The sequence below is a fragment of the Pelodiscus sinensis genome, chromosome 15 (assembly GCF_052426305.1).
Source record: "Pelodiscus sinensis isolate ZL-2025 chromosome 15, ASM5242630v1, whole genome shotgun sequence".
Classification (NCBI taxonomy): Eukaryota; Metazoa; Chordata; order Testudines; family Trionychidae; genus Pelodiscus; species Pelodiscus sinensis.
Genome location: NC_143066.1, coordinates 20,532,661 through 20,552,911, shown reverse-complemented (window position 1 = coordinate 20,552,911; position 20,251 = coordinate 20,532,661). Strand labels below are relative to the sequence as shown.

Genomic DNA, 20,251 nt, shown 5'->3' with positions numbered 1-20,251 from the left:
ATTAACCAATAAGCAAAAGCTTATACGTTAATGCTATAGACTACACGCATTTCCCTCCCTTCACCCTTGTCAGTAAATTTTTTAGCAGGCTGGCCAGCAGCCCGTCTCAGTTCCGGCTCGTGCTGAGTGCAGGAGCTCAGACCCCCCTTAGACTAGGGTTGCCAAGTGTCCGGTATTGTACCGGACAGTCCAATATTTGCGCGCTCTGTCTGGTAAAAAAAGTCAGAAAATACCGGACATGTGCAATGTCTGGTATTTTCTGATTTTTCTGGCTGCGCACTGGACGGAAGCATGGCGCGGGTGGGGGGAGCGGTTGGGAGTCCCAGCTGGGAGGCGGGGCTGTGATTTCCGCTGGGAGCCCTCAGTCGGTTGAGTGTGAGGAGGAGGGGAAGCCTCCTCCTCGCTCGTGCGTCGCTGGTAGCCTGCGTGGGACAGGCAGCAACTGCCTGGGTCAGTCCCGCTCCCCGCCGGCCAATTTGCTCACCCCCCCCACGGCCGGCCGGTTCTCCCCCACTTCCCCTCCTGATCTTCCCCAGCCATTCCCCTGCACCCCCCCCCCGCCAGCTCTGCTTCCCGCCCCCCCTTCCTCCCGGCCACCCTCCTGGCCCCTGATTCCCCCCAGCTGTGCTTCCCGCCTCCCCCACTTACTCCCGGCCAGCCCCGCCCCCTGCCGGCCGGTCCCCCCCCAATATCCCGCGGCCAGCACCGTTCCGCCTGACCCCTCCCCACGACCAGACCTGCTTCCTGTTGGCCCTCCCATCTCCCCCATCCAGCCCCATTGCCCCCCCCATTAGCTGTTTCCAGGCCCCCCCTTCCCGGCCAGCACCACTCCCTTCCTGTCCGGTCCTCCTCCTCCCCACCCATGAAGTGTGTCCGTTTTTTTTTTTTTAATGACTACCTGGTAACCCCTAGCAGTGATCCAGGTTTTTGGAGTCTTTTTTTTCCCCCTTGCTCAACAACTTTGGACCTGCCCCCTTTTTTTTCCTTCAACAACATTTTTTCCCAGTGGTTTTTTTTTGGGGGGGGTGGGGTGTTCGGTATTTTTGTTTCAGCCATCTGGCAACCCTACCTTAGACAGGGGCTGCTGCCACCCCACACTGCTGCCTTTATCAGAGGCAGCAGCACTGGGCGACAGGCAGCTGATCCAGAAGGAGAGCTGGTTTTTAAACTGGCTCTCCTAGTAGACCAGCTCCCACGTGGCACCCTGCACTGCTGCCTCTGATACAGTGGCTGCCGGCCCCCGCCCCTGGGGACTATAGAATAGTCAACACTGATAAAAATGCATGAGGTTACTCAACTATTCAATTAACCAATATTTAACATCCCTAGTCTACACAGAGCCTTGTGGAATAAGGTTTACAGGGATGTCGGAATAGAGAGCCTGTTATATTTCAAAAGAATGCGCTTGCTGTTAAAACGTGGGTTAGCACTGCAGTGTAGCTGTAGCGTATGTATGTATATATCCCTTCCATCTGATCCTTTCACTTCATGCATCTGACAGAGTGAGCTGCAGCCCACGAAAGTTTATGCCTTAATAAATGTGTTAATCTTTAAATTGCCACAGGACTCCTTGTTATTTTTGCTGAAACAGACAAACACGACTACCTCTCTGAATCTTGTAACTGTTGTACTGTTAGTTTTATTATTCTAACACCTTACCTCCAACTATCTGGTCGTGGTATTTTTTAAATACATTCCATGAGATATATTAAAGATGTCAGGTACAAAAGGAAATAACAGAATGCAGTTTATATACTTAATTTAAGAGGCTTTATCTTTCTTCCTAATCCTTCTCTTTACCCTATCTTATCTGTTGACAACCCTTAACTAGCCTTCCTGTCTCCCTGGTCCACATGCTTGGAACAATCTTTGACTCTAACCTGCAGGGGCACCCCGTGGCTATAGGCGGACTTGGCCGCACTCCACTCAGGACTAAATCAAGAATTGCCTCTCCCCTTGTGGGTTCCTGCACTAGCTGCTCCAAGAAGCAGTCATTTAAGCCATTGAGAAATTTTATCTCCGCTTCTCTTCCTGAGGTGACATGTATCCAGTCAATATGGGGGTAATTAAAATCCCCCATTATTATAGAGTTCTTTATTTTGGTAGCCTCTCTAATCTCCCTCAGCATTTCAATGTCAGTATCGCTGTCCTGGTCAGGTGGTCGGTAATATATCCCTACTGCTAATTTCTTATTATTGGAGCATGGAATTACTATCCATAGCGATTCTATTGAACATGTTGATTCATTTACTATTTTTATTTCATTTGATTCTACATTATCTTTCACATACAGTGCCACTCCGCCACCCACCCGGCCTGCTCAATCCTTTCTATATATTTTATATCCTGGTATGATTGTGTCCCACAGATTTTCCTCATTCCACCAGGTTTCAGTGATGCCTATTATGTCAATCTCCTAATTTAATACGAGGTACTCTAGTTCACCCATCTTATTAGTCAGACTCCTAGCATTTGTGTACAAGCACTTTAGAAATTTGCCACTGGTTATTTGTCTGCCCTTCCCTGATGCATTGGATTCCTTTGTATGCGGTTGTTTGTCTGCTCTGGCCAATGGTTTGCCCTCTCCCCTCCTCTTTTTCCGACTACAGCTTAGAGAATCTCTATCAATGGATTCTCTTCTAAGAGAAGTCTCCCTCCGATTTACGTGCATCTCCGCACCAATCGGCTTTCCCCCATCTCTTAGTTTAAAAACTGCTCTACGGCCTTTTTAATGTTTAGTGCCAGCAGTCTGGTTCCACCCTGGTTTAGGTGGAGCCCATCCTTCCTGTATAAGCTCCCCCTCTCCCAAAAGTGTCACCAGTTCCTAATAAATCTAAACCCCTCTTCCCTACACCATCGTCTCATCCACGCATTGAGACTCTGAAGCTCTGCTTGCCTACCTGGCCCTGCGCGTGGAACTGGAAGCATTTCCAAGAATGCCACCATAGAGGTCCTGGATTTCAGTCTCTTTCCTAGCAGCCTAAATTTGGCCTCCAGGACATCTCTCCTACCCTTCCCTATGTCATTGGTATCTACATGTACCACGACCACTGGCTCCTCCCCAGCACTACACATAAGTCTGTCTAGATGCCTCAAGAGATCCGCAACCTTCGCACCAGGCAGGCAAGTGACCATACGGTTCTCCCGGTCATCACAAACCCAGCTATCTATGTTTCTAACGATCGAATCACCCACTACTAACACCTGCCTCTTCCTAACTGATGTTCCCTCCCCCTCAGAGGTATCCTCAGTGCGAGAGGATACCGCAACATCCTCTGGGAGGAGGGTCCCAACTACGGGATGGTTCCCCTCTGCTCCCATTGAATGCTCTGTTCCCTTGAGACTCTCATCCTCCTTAAGAGCACTGGGGCTCTCAGACTGGAGGTGGGACAGTACTACAGTGTCCCGGAAAGTCTCATCAGCATAGCTCTCTACCTCCCTTAGCTCCTCCAGTTCAGCCACCCTGGCCTCCAAAGCCCGAACTCGGTCTCTGAGGGTCAGGAGCTCCTTGCAACAGGTGCACACATACGCTACCCTCCCACAGGGCAGGTAATCATACATGTTACACTCGACGCAATAAACAGGATAGCCCCCACCCACTCTGCTGCTGGGCTTCTGTCTCCATTTTTCTAATGAATAAGTTTAAGTATAAACTGGGATTCTTTTTAAACCTCTGGAGTAGAGATTATTTTAAGAGTTATGTTTTAAAGAAGGTCAGAAGTCACTAGTGCCCTCTAAACTACCTCTCCAAACTCTCCTGTTAGCTGTTCCTGGTCACGCTCTCCCTGGTTGCTGAGTCACAGGCTTATATAGCTCTGGTAGCCCCTCCCCCTGACTGAGGCTCAGCCAATTAACAGAGGCTTCTAGATTTCAAACCTTTTAGAAGCTCCTTCAAACAAACAAAGCAAACAAACAAACAAACCAAACAGAAACACAAGCTCAGCACACTGCAAATAACTCCCCCACACACAAACACACATTCCAGACAGCCACTTACCACAAGGGTCCCGTTTTTACTCCTCTTTTACCTGGATGATTTGGTCCATTCTCTCTGTCTTTCCATATGGTCCAAGATATGGGTAAGACCCATAGTAGGCTGTGGCAAACCATTTCTCTGTTTCTCTTGTTGCAGCATTGGAATCAGACGTGGTATACAGGTAACCCACACTTTACACAGTGCTTCCAGAGTACAGTCATTGCCTGGATACCCTGTGCCTATCTTTGGATCTGTTTTCCATTCTATTACCTGTATCTTGAGCACCACAGCAGAGGATATATCAGAATGTCGCACCTCTTCAAAACTAAAATGGTAATGCTCATAGAAATAATACCTAACTATGAATTCTAGTACTTTTCATCAGTAGCTCTCAAAGCACTTTGCAAAGGGGGCAATATCGTAATTTCCATTTTACAGATGGGGAAACTAAGGTACAGAATGGTAAAGGAAATTGACCTAGCTCATTAAGTAAGCCAGTGCAAAGTCAGATCTCCTGAGCCCCTGTCTGGTGTTTACTCCACTAGGGTCACGCTGGCTAGTATGGGAGCCTGGGTTTTGATGCTAAGTTTATCATGACTAGGATGAAGAAATTTATTTTTTTTAATTCTTAAAACTGTCTTGATAATCTCCTTTGAATCCCCCCAGTCTTCCTTCTGCTTGGAGGTTAGTAACACATGTCTGCGTAGGGTACATTGCTTTTGTCTGAATGTGGATCTCCCGTATTAAGTGCCAGATCACTTCTTAATTGGGTAAGCTCACTTCTGGCCAAGGAGTGAGTAAGGATTTCAGGATCTGGCTTAAATGGAATTACAGTCTTTAGAGCACACTCTATCTTAACCTGCCCCTACTTCCTGAACTCCTAATCACACTGGCTGGCTACGTCTACACTGGCCCCTTTTCCGGAAGGGGCATGTAAATTTCACTAGTCGTCGTAGGGAAATCCGCGGGGGATTTAAATATCCCCCGCGGCATTTAAATAAAAATGTCCGCCGCTTTTTTCCGGCTTTTAAAAAAGCCGGAAAAGAGCGTCTAGACTGGCCCCGATCCTCCGGAAAAAGTGCCCTTTTCCGGAGGGTCTTATTCCTACTTCAAAGTAGGAATAAGAGCCTCCGGAAAAGGGCACTTTTTCCGGAGGATCGGGGCCAGTCTAGACGCTCTTTTCCGGCTTTTTTAAAAGCCGGAAAAAAGCGGCGGACATTTTTATTTAAATGCCGCGGGGGATATTTAAATCCCCCGCGGATTTCCCTACGACGACTAGTGAAATTTACATGCCCCTTCCGGAAAAGGGGCCAGTGTAGACGTAGCCGCTATGTCTACACTACAGACTTTTTTCATAAAAATATCTGTTTTCTGAAAAAAACTAACATCCACACTGCAGTCGCATACTTTCAAAAAAAAATAGAAAGAACAAAGGGTTTTTTTCTGACATTGGTAAACCTCTTTCTATCAGAAAGAAGCCTTTTTTCAAGAGAGCTTTTTCGGAAAAAGGTGTATGTGGACGAAGAAGAGGAAAGAGGAAAAAGCACAGGTGCCTTGGTGGCCACTCCATCCATAGCAATCACAGCTTAAATGTGAGATAATGTCTATTTAACGTGAATGCTGTCTTTCGAAGATTGCTTTTTCGATGTGCTTTGGCAGTGTGGACGCTCTCTTTTGGAACACGTTTTTTGGGAGATCTCTTCTGGAAAAGCTTCTTCCAAAGGAAGTGTGCAGTCTAGATGTAGCCACTATGTCCCAAACCGCCCCTTTAACCACTCAGATACCTTACAGTACATACACTACTGTTATCGTACTTGTCCTTAAACAATCTATTCCAACATGTTTGTTCTCCTGTTCCAGGTACTTGGATTCATATTGATATTACTGTGTTTTTCTAACCTCTTCTATACTTTTTGGGAAATCAGTCAAGGAATCCTGCGAGCTCCAGTGTTCTTCATTAGCCCAGCAATTGTGGGGATCACAATGGTAATTCCTTTTATTAAAATATAAGTTTCAAGTTCACTATTATGGGGCAGTGTTAATCTTAGCCCTCTTTCCCCTCATCATCTGTGGGTGCAGATGACTCTGTAGACCCATGGTCACCAACCCATCAATCGCGATTGACTGGCCAATCAGGAGGGCTCGAACAGTTGATCGCGAGGCATTCAGGCCCCCCCCCCGCCATTTCCCCTCACTTCCCCAAGAAGCCCCATTACCTACCTCCAGCGACAATGGAGGTAGTGCCTGCTTCCTGTGGGGTGGAAGGAAGTCTGGCAGCTGCGTGCCACTTCTGGGGTTTCAGGAAGTGCACTGGCTGCTCCCCCTCTCCCAAACAGCCGGCACGGTACCAGAACCCAGGTCTGTGTTGTGCCGGGGACTTGCTGTGCAGGAGGAGAAGGTGGGAATCCCCAGAAATGGCACGCGCCGGGGCTTCCCTCCTCTGCTGGGGGGGAGGGTGGAGAATGGTGGGGAGGAGTCCCTGGAGGAAGTACACGCTAGGGACTTCCTACATGGGGGGAGGTGGGAGGAGTCCCCAGAGGAGGTGCATGCCTGGACGTCCTTCCCCTGTGGGGAGGCAGGGGGTAGGAGTCCTGGGAGGAGGTGCATGCTGGGGACTCCCTGTGCCCTGCCCCCACCAACACCCTGTCCCTGTCACAGCACCCTGTCCTCTGCCCCGACTGGCACCCTGTATCCTGCCCCCAATAGCACCCTGTCCTCTGCCACAGCACCCTGTCCCCTGCCACAACACCCACTAGCACCCTTCCCCACTACCATGTCCCAATCATCCACCAGCACAGTTGGGGCCACAGTGAGGCTTGGAGGGTTTTGGAGGAGTTATTTTTTTGTACCTCACTTGTGTGGCCCCAACTGACTTCTCTGTGGGTCAATGACCCCAACTCAAAACAGGTTCCCCGCCCTTCTCATAAATAAAGAGAATGCTGAAACTTTTTGTGTTTGACATAGTATTTTATTTAAAAATGAAGCCTGGGCAACAAACACCTAATTAGGGCCAAGCTCCCATCTTGCCACAGCATCATAACACTCCTGTACCGCCCTTCAACCCCAAATCTGAGCCTATCATACACTGGAACCCCCTGTCCTGACCCTCTCACATCCCCAAACTCCTGCACCCCCACATCCTCAGTCTTCTGCCACAACACTTCTGCACCCTCCATACATCACAAATCTGTGTCCTGAGCCCATCATACTCCCAACCTCCCTGCCCTGAGCCCTTCACATACCCCAACCCAAACTCCTGCACCCTCATATCCACAAGTCTGTGGCTTGCTCATTACCCCAACCCTACACCTGACCCCAACACTCCCCAACCTGGAGCTCCCTCCCCAAGCCAGCATCACCTTTTCCACATCCTCCTGCATCCAAATTCCCTCCCAGAGCTTGCACCGCACACCCCTTCCCACACCCAAATCCCTCATTCCCACTCCAGAGCCCACACATCCTGTCTCAACCCAGTGAGGGTATGGCTAGACTACAGGAGTTTTCCCGGGATTTCAGAGGTATCCTGGAAAAACGCTTCTGCGTCTGCTTTTTTTAGCGGAAGAGCAAACTCGCTCTTTCGGCAACCGCTGTATTCCCCATTTCACAAGGAATAAGGGGGCTTCTGAAAGAAGGGGTTTTTCTGACATTTGGCCCAGATGTTGGAAAAATGTTGGCCAAATGGAATGGAAAAACATGGAGAAACAGGCCAAATGTTGGAAAAATCTCTTCCTACAAAGAATCAGAACAAAAGCGGCAATGTAGCAGTACACTGAGAGTGTATAAGAGCTGGGGATAGCAAGTGATGGAGAGAAGGAGAACAGAGAGTGCGGGACTTCAGGGGGTGGGTTCTTGGGAGAAGGATGGGGCAGTAGATCTTGGCTTGTTCTGACATTTAAAAAGTGACCTTGGGCGTAAAAAGTTTAGAGACCACTGCTGTAGACAGCAGAACTGATGGGGTTCTACCGGTGAGTCTGTGTCTGTAAAAACCTGTTCGCTGTGGAGCTGCGCTCTGTGAGACTTCATCCGTGGTGCTGCATGAAGGGGTAGCAGGCCTGAGCTGGCACAGTGGTGTGGCCACTCAGTCTGCACCTGTATGGATCCACTGACCCAAAACACGATGCGGGAATGGATGCAGCAGAGGCTATGAAACCCGGTGGGACTACAGTAATGACCGCAGTGTGGCCTCATGCAAACAGGAGAGAGGATTCCATTTCTCACAGCCTACACATGGTAGAATTAAATTTCACCTTAACGGGAACACTAGGTAGGCTCATTAACTGATCTGACACTGGATGAAAAACTGTATTGACCATTAACTTGGAACTATTAGTTATTTCTCTCTTCTTCCCAGATCCCTGCAGTGTTTCTCACCCAGTTTGAGAGGCTGAAGGGTGTCCAGTCTTCAGGCATCTTGATGATTTATTGGCTGCTGTCGTTCCTTGCTGCTGCTGTGACTCTTAGTTCTAAAATTCAACAAGCCCTGGCAGGGGTAAGCAGAACGTACTAATGTGAGCATGTGCCACTGGTAAGGTCTCCTGTGTAGTCAGGCTTTGCCAGCAGAAGAGAGCTCTCCTGCTAGAAAAATAAAGCCATCCCCAGTGAGAGGCTTTGTCAAGAACGAAAGAGGCAGTAGGATGAATTGCCCTCTCCAAGTTGCTGCGCTGAATTAGGGTGGAGGAGCATTGGCCAGGCAATTTGAAAGAAATGTTGACGGCTGCTACCCATGCTGCATCGGTTCTATAGCGCTACGCCTACACTGCAGTGCAATAGCTATAGCTCGTCTTTTGAGCGCGCCTATTATTGCAAAATAACGACATCCCTGTAAACCTCACTCCAGGAGAAGTAAGAGACATTTTGGAATAGCGATTTATTTCAAAATAAGTATTGTGAAGACAGTGCCAAATTTCAAAATAAGCTGTTTTGAGATAACATCGAAATAAGATACGCACCCTAGGTAAAAAGAGCCCTTGAATCTCCAGGACCCATAGCTTTTCTGAGCACCCAATTCATACAAAAGTGGTGGGGGGGGGAGTGCTGTTTTAATTTTAGTGCTGTTACTAAGGCCTGGTCTGCACATAAATTTTGTACCATTATAACTGTTAATTGGGGCATGGATTTTTACCAGCATAGTAATTCCTGTATAGCTGTAGGGTGGACAGTTTTACTAGTATAAAAGTGCGTTATGCTGTTAACGCTTATTCCCTTTCCCATATAGGAATTAGGGATGTAAAATCCCATTGAATTGGTTAACTAGTTAAATGTATTGCTTCAGAGGTGAGGAACCTGAGGCCCGGGGACTGGATGCGGCCCCTGGCTTGCCTGGATCTGGCCCCCGAGGCTCAGGGGGCCCCAACATTGGGGAGCTCACGCTGGGGCTCCAGCCCCCACAGCACCCCACCATGAGTCTGGAATTCATAAAGTCTACTAGGCTGAGCCCCCCTAGGGGAATGTGAGGAGTGTCTTTCTTCTTCTCAGTCGGTGCCACATCAGTGAGGGTTTGGCTTTTTTTGTTTGTTTCTCACTTGTGTGTGTAGATTTCAGCATCTAGCTCTTTTAGGATCTTTGGAAAATCCCATAAGAACAACCATACTGGGTCAGACCAAAGGTCCATCTAGCCCAGCATCCTGACCTCTGAGAGTGGCCAATGCCAAATGCTCTAGAGGAAATGAACAGAGCAGTAATCATCAAGTGATTCCTCCCCATCACCCATTCCAAAACTCTGACAAACAGAGGCTAAGGGCACCATTTCTGCCCTCCTGACTAATAGCCATTGATGGACCTATCCTCCATGAATTTACCTACTTCTTTTTTTGAACTCTGTTAAAGTCCTGGTCATCACAACATCCTCTGGCAAGGAGTTTCACAGGTTGACTCTGTATTGTGTGAAGAAATACTGCAGAAACTGAAATTTTTAACTCCCAGTTAACGGGGTTGCCAAGCATAGACTTGCCGGGGCCCAGTACCAAAGCAAAAGAGGGCTTCAGCCCCAGCTGGCAGGGCTCAGTTAGGGCTGGGGTAGGTGGGGTCAGGCTGCCTCAGACTACGGTCCCTCCTCTTGGGTCGTATAGTAATTTTTGTTGTGAGACAGGGTCACTATGCAATGAAGTTTGAGAACCCCTGCTCTAAACTAGTTGCGCTCTGGCTCCCCCCAGTGGTTTATTAGTGCATGTGTTGTGATTTTCATATAGCTTGAGATTTCTATATCAGCACCAGTAATTTAACTCCTATATAGCGCACTCTGTAAGAAGTTGATGCAAGAAATGCACTTGGCACACATCTACAGCAACACTCAGAGCTTACGGCTTATACAGTGTATGAATCCTCATTTCTTTCGTAATTTCAGATGAAGTGTTTTACCTCAACTTTAGCAAGTCTCTGTTTTTGCAGGGCTTCCCAGAGGACCCCTTCCGTCATGTCACCTCTTACATTTATTTTATCCTGCTGCTAGTAGAGGTCGTACTGTTCTTCTTTACAGATTGGCCTCCCTTCTTCTCAAAAGTTGTCAAGGACTCTGTAAGTATGTTTAACTTCTTAAAAGTTCATGCATCCTTTGTCTGAAACCCACTAGAAATGGGCAGTGAAGATCAATGTCTGAGATGAAAACATGGCAGCCTACATACAGGCCAGCGTCTTATACAGTGATTAGCAATTTGGTATACCTGGGTTTCTGGGCCCCATCTTGATTTTCATTGTTTCCTAGATTAGGGAACCTATGATCATCTAGTACAGTGGTCCCCAAAGCGGTGCCCGCGGGCACCAGCCCCGGGGCACATGCGGGCGCGCGGCGCCGGTGCCAGCCCCAGGCGCGCGGCTCGGGCGGTGGCGCCGGCCCCAGGCCCACGGCACAAGGCGCTTGGGCGGCCCCGGCCCTGGGGCACATGCCGGCGCCAGGTGCAAGGGCATCCCCGCCCCTGGCGTGCCCCAGGACGCGCGGCCCCGCCCCCGGGCGCCCGGCGCGTGAGTGGCCCCGCCCCCAGGCGCCCGGGAGCCTCTAAAGGTTGGGGACCACTGATCTAGTATAACCTCTTATATTGCACTAAGAAAAGGACCTCCCTAAATTAATGCCTGTTTGAACAAGAATGTATCATTTAGAGAAACATCCAACCTTCGTTTTAAAATTTCCATTGATGGAGCATCCACCACCACCCTTGGGCTATGTCTAGACTGCAGGCTTCTTTCGAAAGAGGCTCTTTCGAAAGATCGCGTCTAGACTGCAGGCGGATCTTTCGAAAGAGCAATCCGCTTTTTCGAAAGAGAGCACCCAGCGAGTCTGGATGCTCTCTTTTGAGGAAGCCCTATTTACATTGAAGAACACCTTCTTTCGAAAGAGGAACTTTCGAAAGAAGGCGTTCTTCCTCGTGAAACAAGGTTTACCGCCATCGAAAGAAAAGCCGCGTTCTTTCGAAATAATTTCGAAAGAACGCGGCTTGAGTCTGGACGCAGGGGAAGTTTTTTCGGGAAAAGGCTACTTTTCCCGAAAAAACCCCTGAGTCTGGACACAGCCTTGGTTATTAGTCCCACTGGTTAATTACCCTCTCAGTTAAAAATCTATACCTCAGATCTAGTCTAGATTTGTCTAGCTTGAACTTCCAGCCTTGGACAGCTCTAGCTCCCACTGACTTCAACTGGCGTTGCAGGTGCTCTGCCACTCTGAGACCAGTTAGTGAGGCAATTAAAAAGATTATTTGATATAAAAAGGTCCCTTGGAAGCCTTCTTTAATAGAAATGGGCCTCAAAGTGTTATTACTTCTAGCACCATATTTTATGTACTGTAGAGAAACACATACACAAACAAAAATAAGGATGTTTGACAGTGAAAACTAAGTGGCATTGACCAATCCTACAGTCCCACATGTGAGGTGAATGGATCAGAATAGAGGCAGTCATCTAGAAATAACAGCTGTCACTTAACGTGCAAAATTAGATTTAAATGGCAAATTGAGGCATACTCCATGTTATTTTCACTGCCTTGCTCAGGAAGATCTGAGATGAAAGGGAGAGATGTAAGTGGCTCTCTCCAAAGGGAGAATACAGAAAGTCACTCCCTGAAATAATTGGTCCTAAGAATCAAGTGTATTTATTTAACTTTCTCACATTTTGCCCAGTACAGAAAAAAAATCTGAGAAAAGAATTTGCAGTGCAAATGAGCAGACAGAATATATAAACAGTACCATAGAACCATGTCTCTGCCTGTGTTGAACTGGGCATATTGATGCTTTCTAGGTACATTCTGGAAAACGTTTGACCTATCCCAATCCACACACATTACTTCCATTTTCATTGCAGTTACCATACAATGCTGACATTTGCAACTTGCATTCAAACAAGTCTCAGCCCAACTCCTACATGAAATAAGTGTTTGGAGGTCATAGTAGGAAGTAAAGGGCACCCTGTGCTCTCAGATCAGGCCCTATTCAGATTTGGATTAGTAAAGATCTGCTGCTTATAGCAGTTGTGGTCTTAGTTTGTTAACATAAGCAAATTGCATGTCATTTCTTGGGTGGGAGGGGAACCAGGGTATTGCGTGTAAGCAGTACATGGCTATTTCTACGTATGAAACTTGTCTGTTTTTCCTCTTGCAGAATCCGTGTCCAGAACTTGGTGCCTCTTTTGTTTCCAAAATCACTTTCTGGTGGTTCTCTGGGTAAGAAAACAAGCAGGAAGAGACATTTACTCCAAAATATCAGATAAGCTCCATCAGCCTAAGGCAGAAGGGCCTCTCTCTTTCTAGGCAACTAGCACCTTTTGAATTGAACAGGAGACAGTGGTCTAAATATACTTGAGGAGATGAGGTGTAAGAGACACTGGCAAAGCTGATAAGCTTAGAGCTCCTAGCAACGAGTCCAGTTCTTTCCTCAGACACCTGCATGCTACTCCCTGTGGCTCAAGTGTTCTCTGAGTTACACTAGCGCAGTAGAGGCCTGTTTCACATCCAGATTTGAAAAGGACTTGAGTGTAGAATAAGGCCATGTAATTTTGATTTTTTTTTTGACACTTGGAAAATCCAGCCAGTCTTCAAAATGATCACTGCAACCCTGCTCACATCTCTGCCTTCTGCCAGGAGGAGAACCTTTTACAATCTCTACAGGGTACCAAGGTTGCTGGAGATCATGAAGTTGCACCTGCTGCTTAGTTTTCATGAGCAAATAGGGTTACCAGGTAGTCACAAAAAAAATACCGGACACGCTTCATGGGCGGGGAGGGGAAGGGACCAGCCAAGACGGGAGCGGTGCTGGCTGGGAGGAGAAGGGGGCGACAGGAAAACATAGCTAATGGGGGGGGGTCGGAATGGGGCTGGCTGGTAGAGATGGGGGGGCCGACGGGAAGCAGGGCTGGTCGGTGCGGGGGAGGGGGGGTGGGGTGGAACGGAGCTGGCCGGGGAATATCAGCAGTGAGGAGAGGGGCCGGTGGGGGGTGGAGCTGGCCGGGGGAGCTCAGGAGGAGGAGGAGGTGAGAACTGGCCACCGGAAGCAGGGTGGCGGAGTGTGCAGTGGGGCTGGCCAGGGAAGATCCGTAGCAGGAACCAGCCAGGGGGAGGCAGAGCTGGCGGCTGGGGGAAGGGGGGAAGGAGGGACTGGCCAGGGAAGACCGGGAGAAGTCGGGGAGAATCAACCAACCGGCTGGCTAGGAGGGGCGGGGGAGAGAATCAGCTGGCGGGGAGCAGGATTGACCCGGGCTGTGCAGATCTCAGGGCGCTCCCATCCCGCGCGAGTCAGTCTGGCTGCGGCTCCACCATGCACTTGACCAGGGTGCAGGAGCATGGACCGGGGCTGCCCCTTCTCCTCCTCACACGCAACCAGGGCTCCCAGAGTCGATCGCGCCCCACCTCCCAGTCACTCCTCCCGCCCCTGCCAGGCTTCCATCCAGCGCCCAGCCGGGAAATCAGGAAATACCGGACATTGCACTAGGTTTTTTTACCGGGCAGAGGGCCCAAAAACCAGACTGTCCGGTAGAAAACCGGACACCTGGCAACCCTATGAGCAAAGTGGTTCCTGAGATTTTCAAATATCTTTATAAATGTTAACTCTTGGCCTGTTTTGGGGGGAAGGCAGCAAGCAACACAGGCAGAATGGAAGGATGGTGCCTGGTGCATGCATACAATGGGGCTGACACTCAGGGTGTGTCTAGACTACATGCCTCCGTCGACGGAGGCATGTAGATTAGCCAGATCAACAGAGGGAAATGAAGCCGCGATTAAAATAATCGCGGCTTCATTTAAATTAAATGGCTGCCCCGCTCTGCCGATCAGCTGTTTGTCGGCAGATCGGGGCAGTCTGTACGCGCTGCGCCGACAAAGAAGCCTTTCTTGATCGGCACAGGTAAACCTGGTTTCACGAGGCATACCTGTGCCGATCAAGAAAGGCTTCTTTGTCGGCGCGGCGCGTCCAGACTGCCCCGATCTGCCGACAAACAGCTGATCGGCAGAGCGGGGCAGCCATTTAAATTTAAATGAAGCCGCGATTATTTTAATCGCGGCTTCATTTCCCTCTGCCGATCTGGGTAATCTACATGCCTCCGTCGACGGAGGCATGTAGTTTAGACGTACCCTCAGTTGTGCCAAAGCCCTGTCTCTGTTTCACAGGAGTTATAGGAAGAATGCAAGTTTGAACAACCTCAGTGCTGATCTAATTTACGATGGAGGGGCAAGGCACCCTTCCCCATCTTTCTATCCCTGTCTCAAGCACTGGAGTGGAGTAACTGAGAATTAGGCTCAACATGTAGGACTAATTTAAGGCCTATCAAGTTGGAACATTTTTCTTGGCCACTGATCCCTCTGGGTATGTCTACACTACCCTCCTAGTTCGAACTAGGAGGGTAATGTATGCATACCGCACTTGCTAATGAAGCCCGGGATTTGAATTTCCCGGGCTTCATTAGCATAAGCGGGGAGCCGCCATTTTTAAATCCCCGCTGCTTCGAACCCCGTGTAGCGCGGCTACACGGGGCTCGAACTAGGTAGTTCGGACTAGGGTCCTATTCCGAACTACCGGTACTCCTCGTGAAACGAGGAGTACCGGTAGTTCGGAATAGGCACCCTAGTCCGAACTACCTAGTTCGAGCCCCGTGTAGCCGCGCTACACGGGGTTCGAAGCAGCGGGGATTTAAAAATGGCGGCTCCCCGCTTATGCTAATGAAGCCCGGGAAATTCAAATCCCGGGCTTCATTAGCAAGTGCGGTATGCATACATTACCCCGCTAGTTCGAACTAGCGGGGTAGTGTAGACATACCCCCAGTGCTTGTGTGTTAGTTGTTTGTTTGTTTTACAGGCTAGTTTGGAAAGGCTATTGGCAGCCATTAGAGGCAGACGACTTATGGTCACTGATGAAAGAAAATTCCTCTGAGGAAATTGTTTCACAGTTTGAAAGAGAATGGAATAAATACTGTAACAGAACCAAGCAGTAAGTACAGGCCTTCCAACGGGGGGAGGGAAGGAAAGGGTGCGTCTGCCCCAGTGATATAAAAGGGCCCAGAGCCAGGACTGGATTCTGACCTTTAGAGGCCCTAAGCACTGAAAAGATTATGGTGTAATATGTAATTGAAAATAAAAACAATACTATACCGTAAAATAAAATTTTATTTTTCGAAATGACACAAAACGTACATGTATGCTGAAATTAAAATAGCTTCTTTCTAGATTTTCTGATTGCAAAATTCTGGATAAGTTCATTGAAGCTGACTCGACGAAGCATGTCCGCTTTCATACACAATAGGGAAAATGAATCAAGTCTGTCCTGACACGTTGTTCTCTGAGGGTTTTTTATTCTTTTCAGCTGAGAAAAAGAGCGTTCTGCAGAGTTCTGATTTTTCCCATGATGTCTACTTCAATGCTTTTTTTTGAAATATCAAATATCACATTTAAAAAAAAAAATCTCTGTTTTTGGTGCCCCTGCTTTGCTGGTGCCCTAAGCATGTGCTTAGTTTGTCTATTGGGTAATCCAGCCCTGCCCAAAGCACCCACTGCCCTGGGCCTTTTAAATGGCTGCCCAAGCCCCAGGCAGCACTGAGGGCTACCCAGGGGAGCCATGTGCTCTCTGGGTAGCACTGCAGCCCCACTCTGTCCCTTCTGTGGGTGCAGAGCAGGACCTATCCCCTACCTTACCCAGGCGCCCGGCGAGGCTGTTGGCTCTGCTGAGTAAGTCCCTGTTCCAGAGGATGGGAGAGTCTCTTCTAGCCAGTGCAGAGCTAACATGTTCCACAGCCCAGGCTAACACAGCCCCTTTTGACACCATCTGGTTCTCAGATCCTGGGATTGATAGGGCCATATCCTCGATGTCTGGGCTCAGCCTACGTGAGGGACTGTGCGCTGGAGATCACCATGGGGGCTGAATACTCCCAACCAGGCATTAAGGAAGCTGCATTGCTGCTGTTTCTGCAGCTGCGGAGCTGAAGCAGCCCTGGGCCATCGTGATCCCTATCTGCACAGGAGACTGGCCAGTGGAGTCAGTCATTCAACCCTCATCTCATTCAACTAGTGGGAGGGGTATGCTGCAGATGGAACACTCAGCAAGGAGAACTTAATGGAGTTTCCCTTCCTATGGGCTCTCCGCTGCAGGGTGTGCTGCTGGCTATTTATTATTTAGGTCCTAAAACTGCCCTTACCTGTATTGAAATCCAGTGCAGAATGTGTGTTAATGTCCAAATATCCAGAACTGCTTTGGGGCATCGACTATCTTTTTGTTCTATGTTTTTACAGGGCTCCTGTTCCATGTCTGGGGCTTTTAGGTGCTTCCGCACTACAAATAAATAACTCACCATTCAGGCCCCTTGTAAAGCCCCAATCCCAAGTGTGGGATATTTATAGTGCTGTTGGATGCACAAGTCCAACTCTTCAGGCCTTCTCTAGCTTGCAGGCAATTTTCTTTGTGTTTATTTCTTTAGAAACACAGAATCCATCAAATATAAGAAGGATCAACAAAGCAGAACTGGTCTGGCCAAGACAGAAGAGGTGCAGGTTCTTCTGCAGCCAGAACAAAGTCAGAGTGAGCCACTGTTGAAAGCATTTTGGAGCATGTTTGGAACCTACTTCCTTCTTGGTACCCTCAGCTTAATCATCTGTGATGTCTTCTTGTTTTCTGTCCCCAAGATACTGAGGTACACGCACAATCAGGAATGACTGTCTAGAAGGATTTACAGGTGGGACCTCCCTGGTTTGGCACCCTCAGGACCTGAACCACAAAGTTTGCTGGACCAGAGGAGGTCAAGGCTCCCCACCCAGCTGTAGGCTCTGCTCCCAGCTGGGATTGCACTCCCTGCTGCCAGCTCTGGTTGGGGCTGTGCTGCCCATGACGCCGGCCTGGGCTGCATGCCCAGCCGCCAGTCCCACTGCCTCTAATCCTGGCCAAAGGTTGCATTCTCCACCATCCGCCCCAGCCGGTGCTGCACTCCCCACTGCACCAGTTCTGCCCAGGGTTGCGCTCCTGGCTGCTGGCCCACTGCCTCCTACCCCAGCTCGGGCTGCACTCCCCTCTGCCAGCCCCAGCTGGGGCTGCACTTCTCCACTGTCAGCCTGGCCCAGGCTGAGCTTCTGAACCTGGCCAGTTGGGGCTTGCCGGTCCAGCAATACCCATGGTCCTGCTAAGGGAATAGATCATGTTACACTGGAAATGCACCGTACTTTGCTGGGAAAGTGCTAAGCTAGGACAGCTGTGCCCCAGCATGAGAAGGAGCAGTTGAATGTTCTGAGCTGCAATAAAACAAACCAAAAATTAGGTTGGGTGCTGCCATTTTACATACTAGACACTGAGCTGTTTTCGGAGCCTTCTGCTGTTATCAGGGAGGGTTACAAAGCCTGTAGCCTTGCCGTTAACAAGACCAAAACAATCCCCAGTAGGCCTCTCTAAAAATGCTTCCTTGATATAAGAACATATATTTTGTCATCTCAGTTTGCATCCATCTGTTCACCATTCTCTTATAGTCTTTTCCTGGAGTTCATTGCAGACCAAGAAGCTCCCAGCTGGAAAGGTTATTTCTATGCAATGTTACTGTTCCTATTAGCTTGCCTCCAGACTCTGTTTGAACAACGATACATGTACGTGTGCCTAATATTGGGAATGAGGCTGAAGACTGCAGTCACAGGCCTAGTATATAGAAAGGTAAGCCAGCTTTTCTCTTTGGGAGTTGCTTTTTTCCCCCCCTCTTATCAACCACTAACATTGCTGGTGAGATGGAATTAACTATTATTCATATTTGGGGATAAGAGTTATTAAAGACCTATTCTTAGCAAATAATTCCGAGGTTATGCTGTAGGTGAAAAGCAGCTGCATAAATGTCCATGAGGGGTGGGGAAGGTATTATCCTATTTGCTGTTGTGTGGTTCGTGGAGCTGCTCTTACATCTAATAAAAGGCCTTAAGAGCAGGAGCTGAAAGCTGTGCTTTCCTGAGCAAGTGAGACATTATTTCACTTGTTGCTGGGCAGTGACTAGACTCATCTGTAGGGTGAAGTCACACGACTCTCAGGGTATGTCTAGACTACATGGCTCTGTCGACAGAACCATGTAAACTAGTTTACCCGGCATAGGCAAAGAAGCGGGGATTTAAATAATCCCTGCTTCATTAAAATAAACATGGCCGCCACGCTGTGCCGATGATCAGCTGATCCGGAACAGCGTGGCAGTCTAGACACGGATCTGTTGGCTGGGGATCGATCGGCAAAGGTATACAGAATCGGTCGGCAAAGGCTTCCCCAGCCGACAGATCTGCGTCGAGACTGCCACACTGTGCCGGATCAGCTGATCGTTGGCACAGCGAGGCGGCCATGTTTATTTTAATGAAGCGGGGATTATTTAAATCCCCGCTTCTTTGCCTATGCCAGGTAAACTAGTTTACATGGCTCCGTCGACGGAGCCATGTAGTCTAGAAACACCCTCAATTATGTTTTCATTCTTGATACTAGAGACTAGGAGTTAGCCTCTTTAGGGGCCTGATTCTTCTTCCCTTTGACCTCAGCATGGCCCTTGGTCATTTATTTTCTGAACAAAAGCAGATTTTAACTGTTTGTGCTCTGTCTTCTCCCACCTCTTCCTCCCTCTCCTCCTCCAAGATCTTGGTCATGTCAAATGCAGCAAGAAGAGAAGCAACAGTAGGAGAAATTGTCAATCTGGTATGTGTCGATGTGCAACGGTTAATGGATCTCATTATATATTTTAATGGGACCTGGCTTGCTCCCATTCGGATCATCATCTGCTTTGTCTTCCTGTGGCAGGTAAGGGCTGTTAGCTCCTGTTCACGAGCTCTAGGGTAAAGAGGAGTTGTCTAGAGTCAGATTTGAAGCTTTGCTGCCCAGAACAACCTAAAATGTCCATCTGTCTCCTTTCCCACCCATCCTTGAGCTCTGTCGTATAAACACAGACTTGTTAGTAGAATAATTTATATACCAGGATATGTTGGGAAACTCTTTTCATTGTTATTCTTCAATGGCTGTCTTGCTTTGATTCATACTTCCACTCACACAACACACAGTATTTGGCTTAATTTTAATTCGGCACAGCCTTAAAACATAACCATGCATTTAACCTGACACGTGAACTTTCCTAATCTTTGTCCTGAAAGCTGATTACCAGGAAGTCAGGGAGACAGAGAGGCAATTTCATGAGAGAGGTCATTGAGGTACTGGTATGAGAAGTGTTCATTGTAAAGCTTACTTAGTAAACTAGATTTACTACATGCCAATGTTAGGATATAAACAATCCTGAATTAGTGCAAGACAGAGGTGAGTTAGAACACACAAGTGGACCTTTCCATTCCTAAATTTAACAAAGAACATACTAGATTTCTGCAAAATAAAGCCCCCAGTTTTGAATCATGAGCTTTTTAGTTTCAGCCTGTTGGGCTCACTGCTAGATGAAATAATGCACCCTGTGAAGTGGGATGATCATATTTGTAAAAAGTCAGATAGCTTTGAAGACGAGGGTCTTGAGAGGTTTTCTGTATGCCTCACTGCTGACAAGGTGTTCTTGTAAGCACCTGGAAAGACATTACAGCATTGGAAAGTGAATTAGCAACTACTGTATATCACATTGGGTTTTACCACCTTTCTGGAGATGGTGCGGCTATTGTTCTGGTTCAGGGCACATGGAGTTACTTGGGGGTTACTTGCAGATACCTGAGATAGAGACTCTGGTTCATTTCTTCATTTGGGAGTAATTAGAACTCACATGATCACAAGAGGTTGGAATAAACAGCTAGAGACAGGAGTAACGCAAGTAGGTATTGTGCAATTCTACCACCACACCTCTGCCCCAGGCCTGTAACACTGATTATCTCAGCACGGGCCT

The 20,251-nt window shown here is 48.4% G+C and overlaps 1 protein-coding gene across 3 annotated transcripts in view; it reads left to right on the top strand.

Annotated features, from left to right (window-relative positions):
- The window catches only part of ABCC6 (ATP binding cassette subfamily C member 6), a 55,446-nt gene that overhangs the window by 3,072 nt on the left and 32,123 nt on the right, over nt 1-20,251 (top strand). For all 3 annotated transcript variants that reach the window (XM_075899373.2, XM_075899370.2, XM_075899369.2), the window contains exons 2-10: nt 4,133-4,309; nt 5,837-5,962; nt 8,328-8,465; nt 10,364-10,489; nt 12,559-12,620; nt 15,244-15,375; nt 16,856-17,068; nt 17,892-18,069; nt 19,018-19,179. In XM_075899373.2, coding sequence (XP_075755488.2) covers nt 4,133-4,309; nt 5,837-5,962; nt 8,328-8,465; nt 10,364-10,489; nt 12,559-12,620; nt 15,244-15,375; nt 16,856-17,068; nt 17,892-18,069; nt 19,018-19,179 — 1,314 coding nt within the window. The remainder of the gene's footprint in view (nt 1-4,132; nt 4,310-5,836; nt 5,963-8,327; nt 8,466-10,363; nt 10,490-12,558; nt 12,621-15,243; nt 15,376-16,855; nt 17,069-17,891; nt 18,070-19,017; nt 19,180-20,251) is intronic.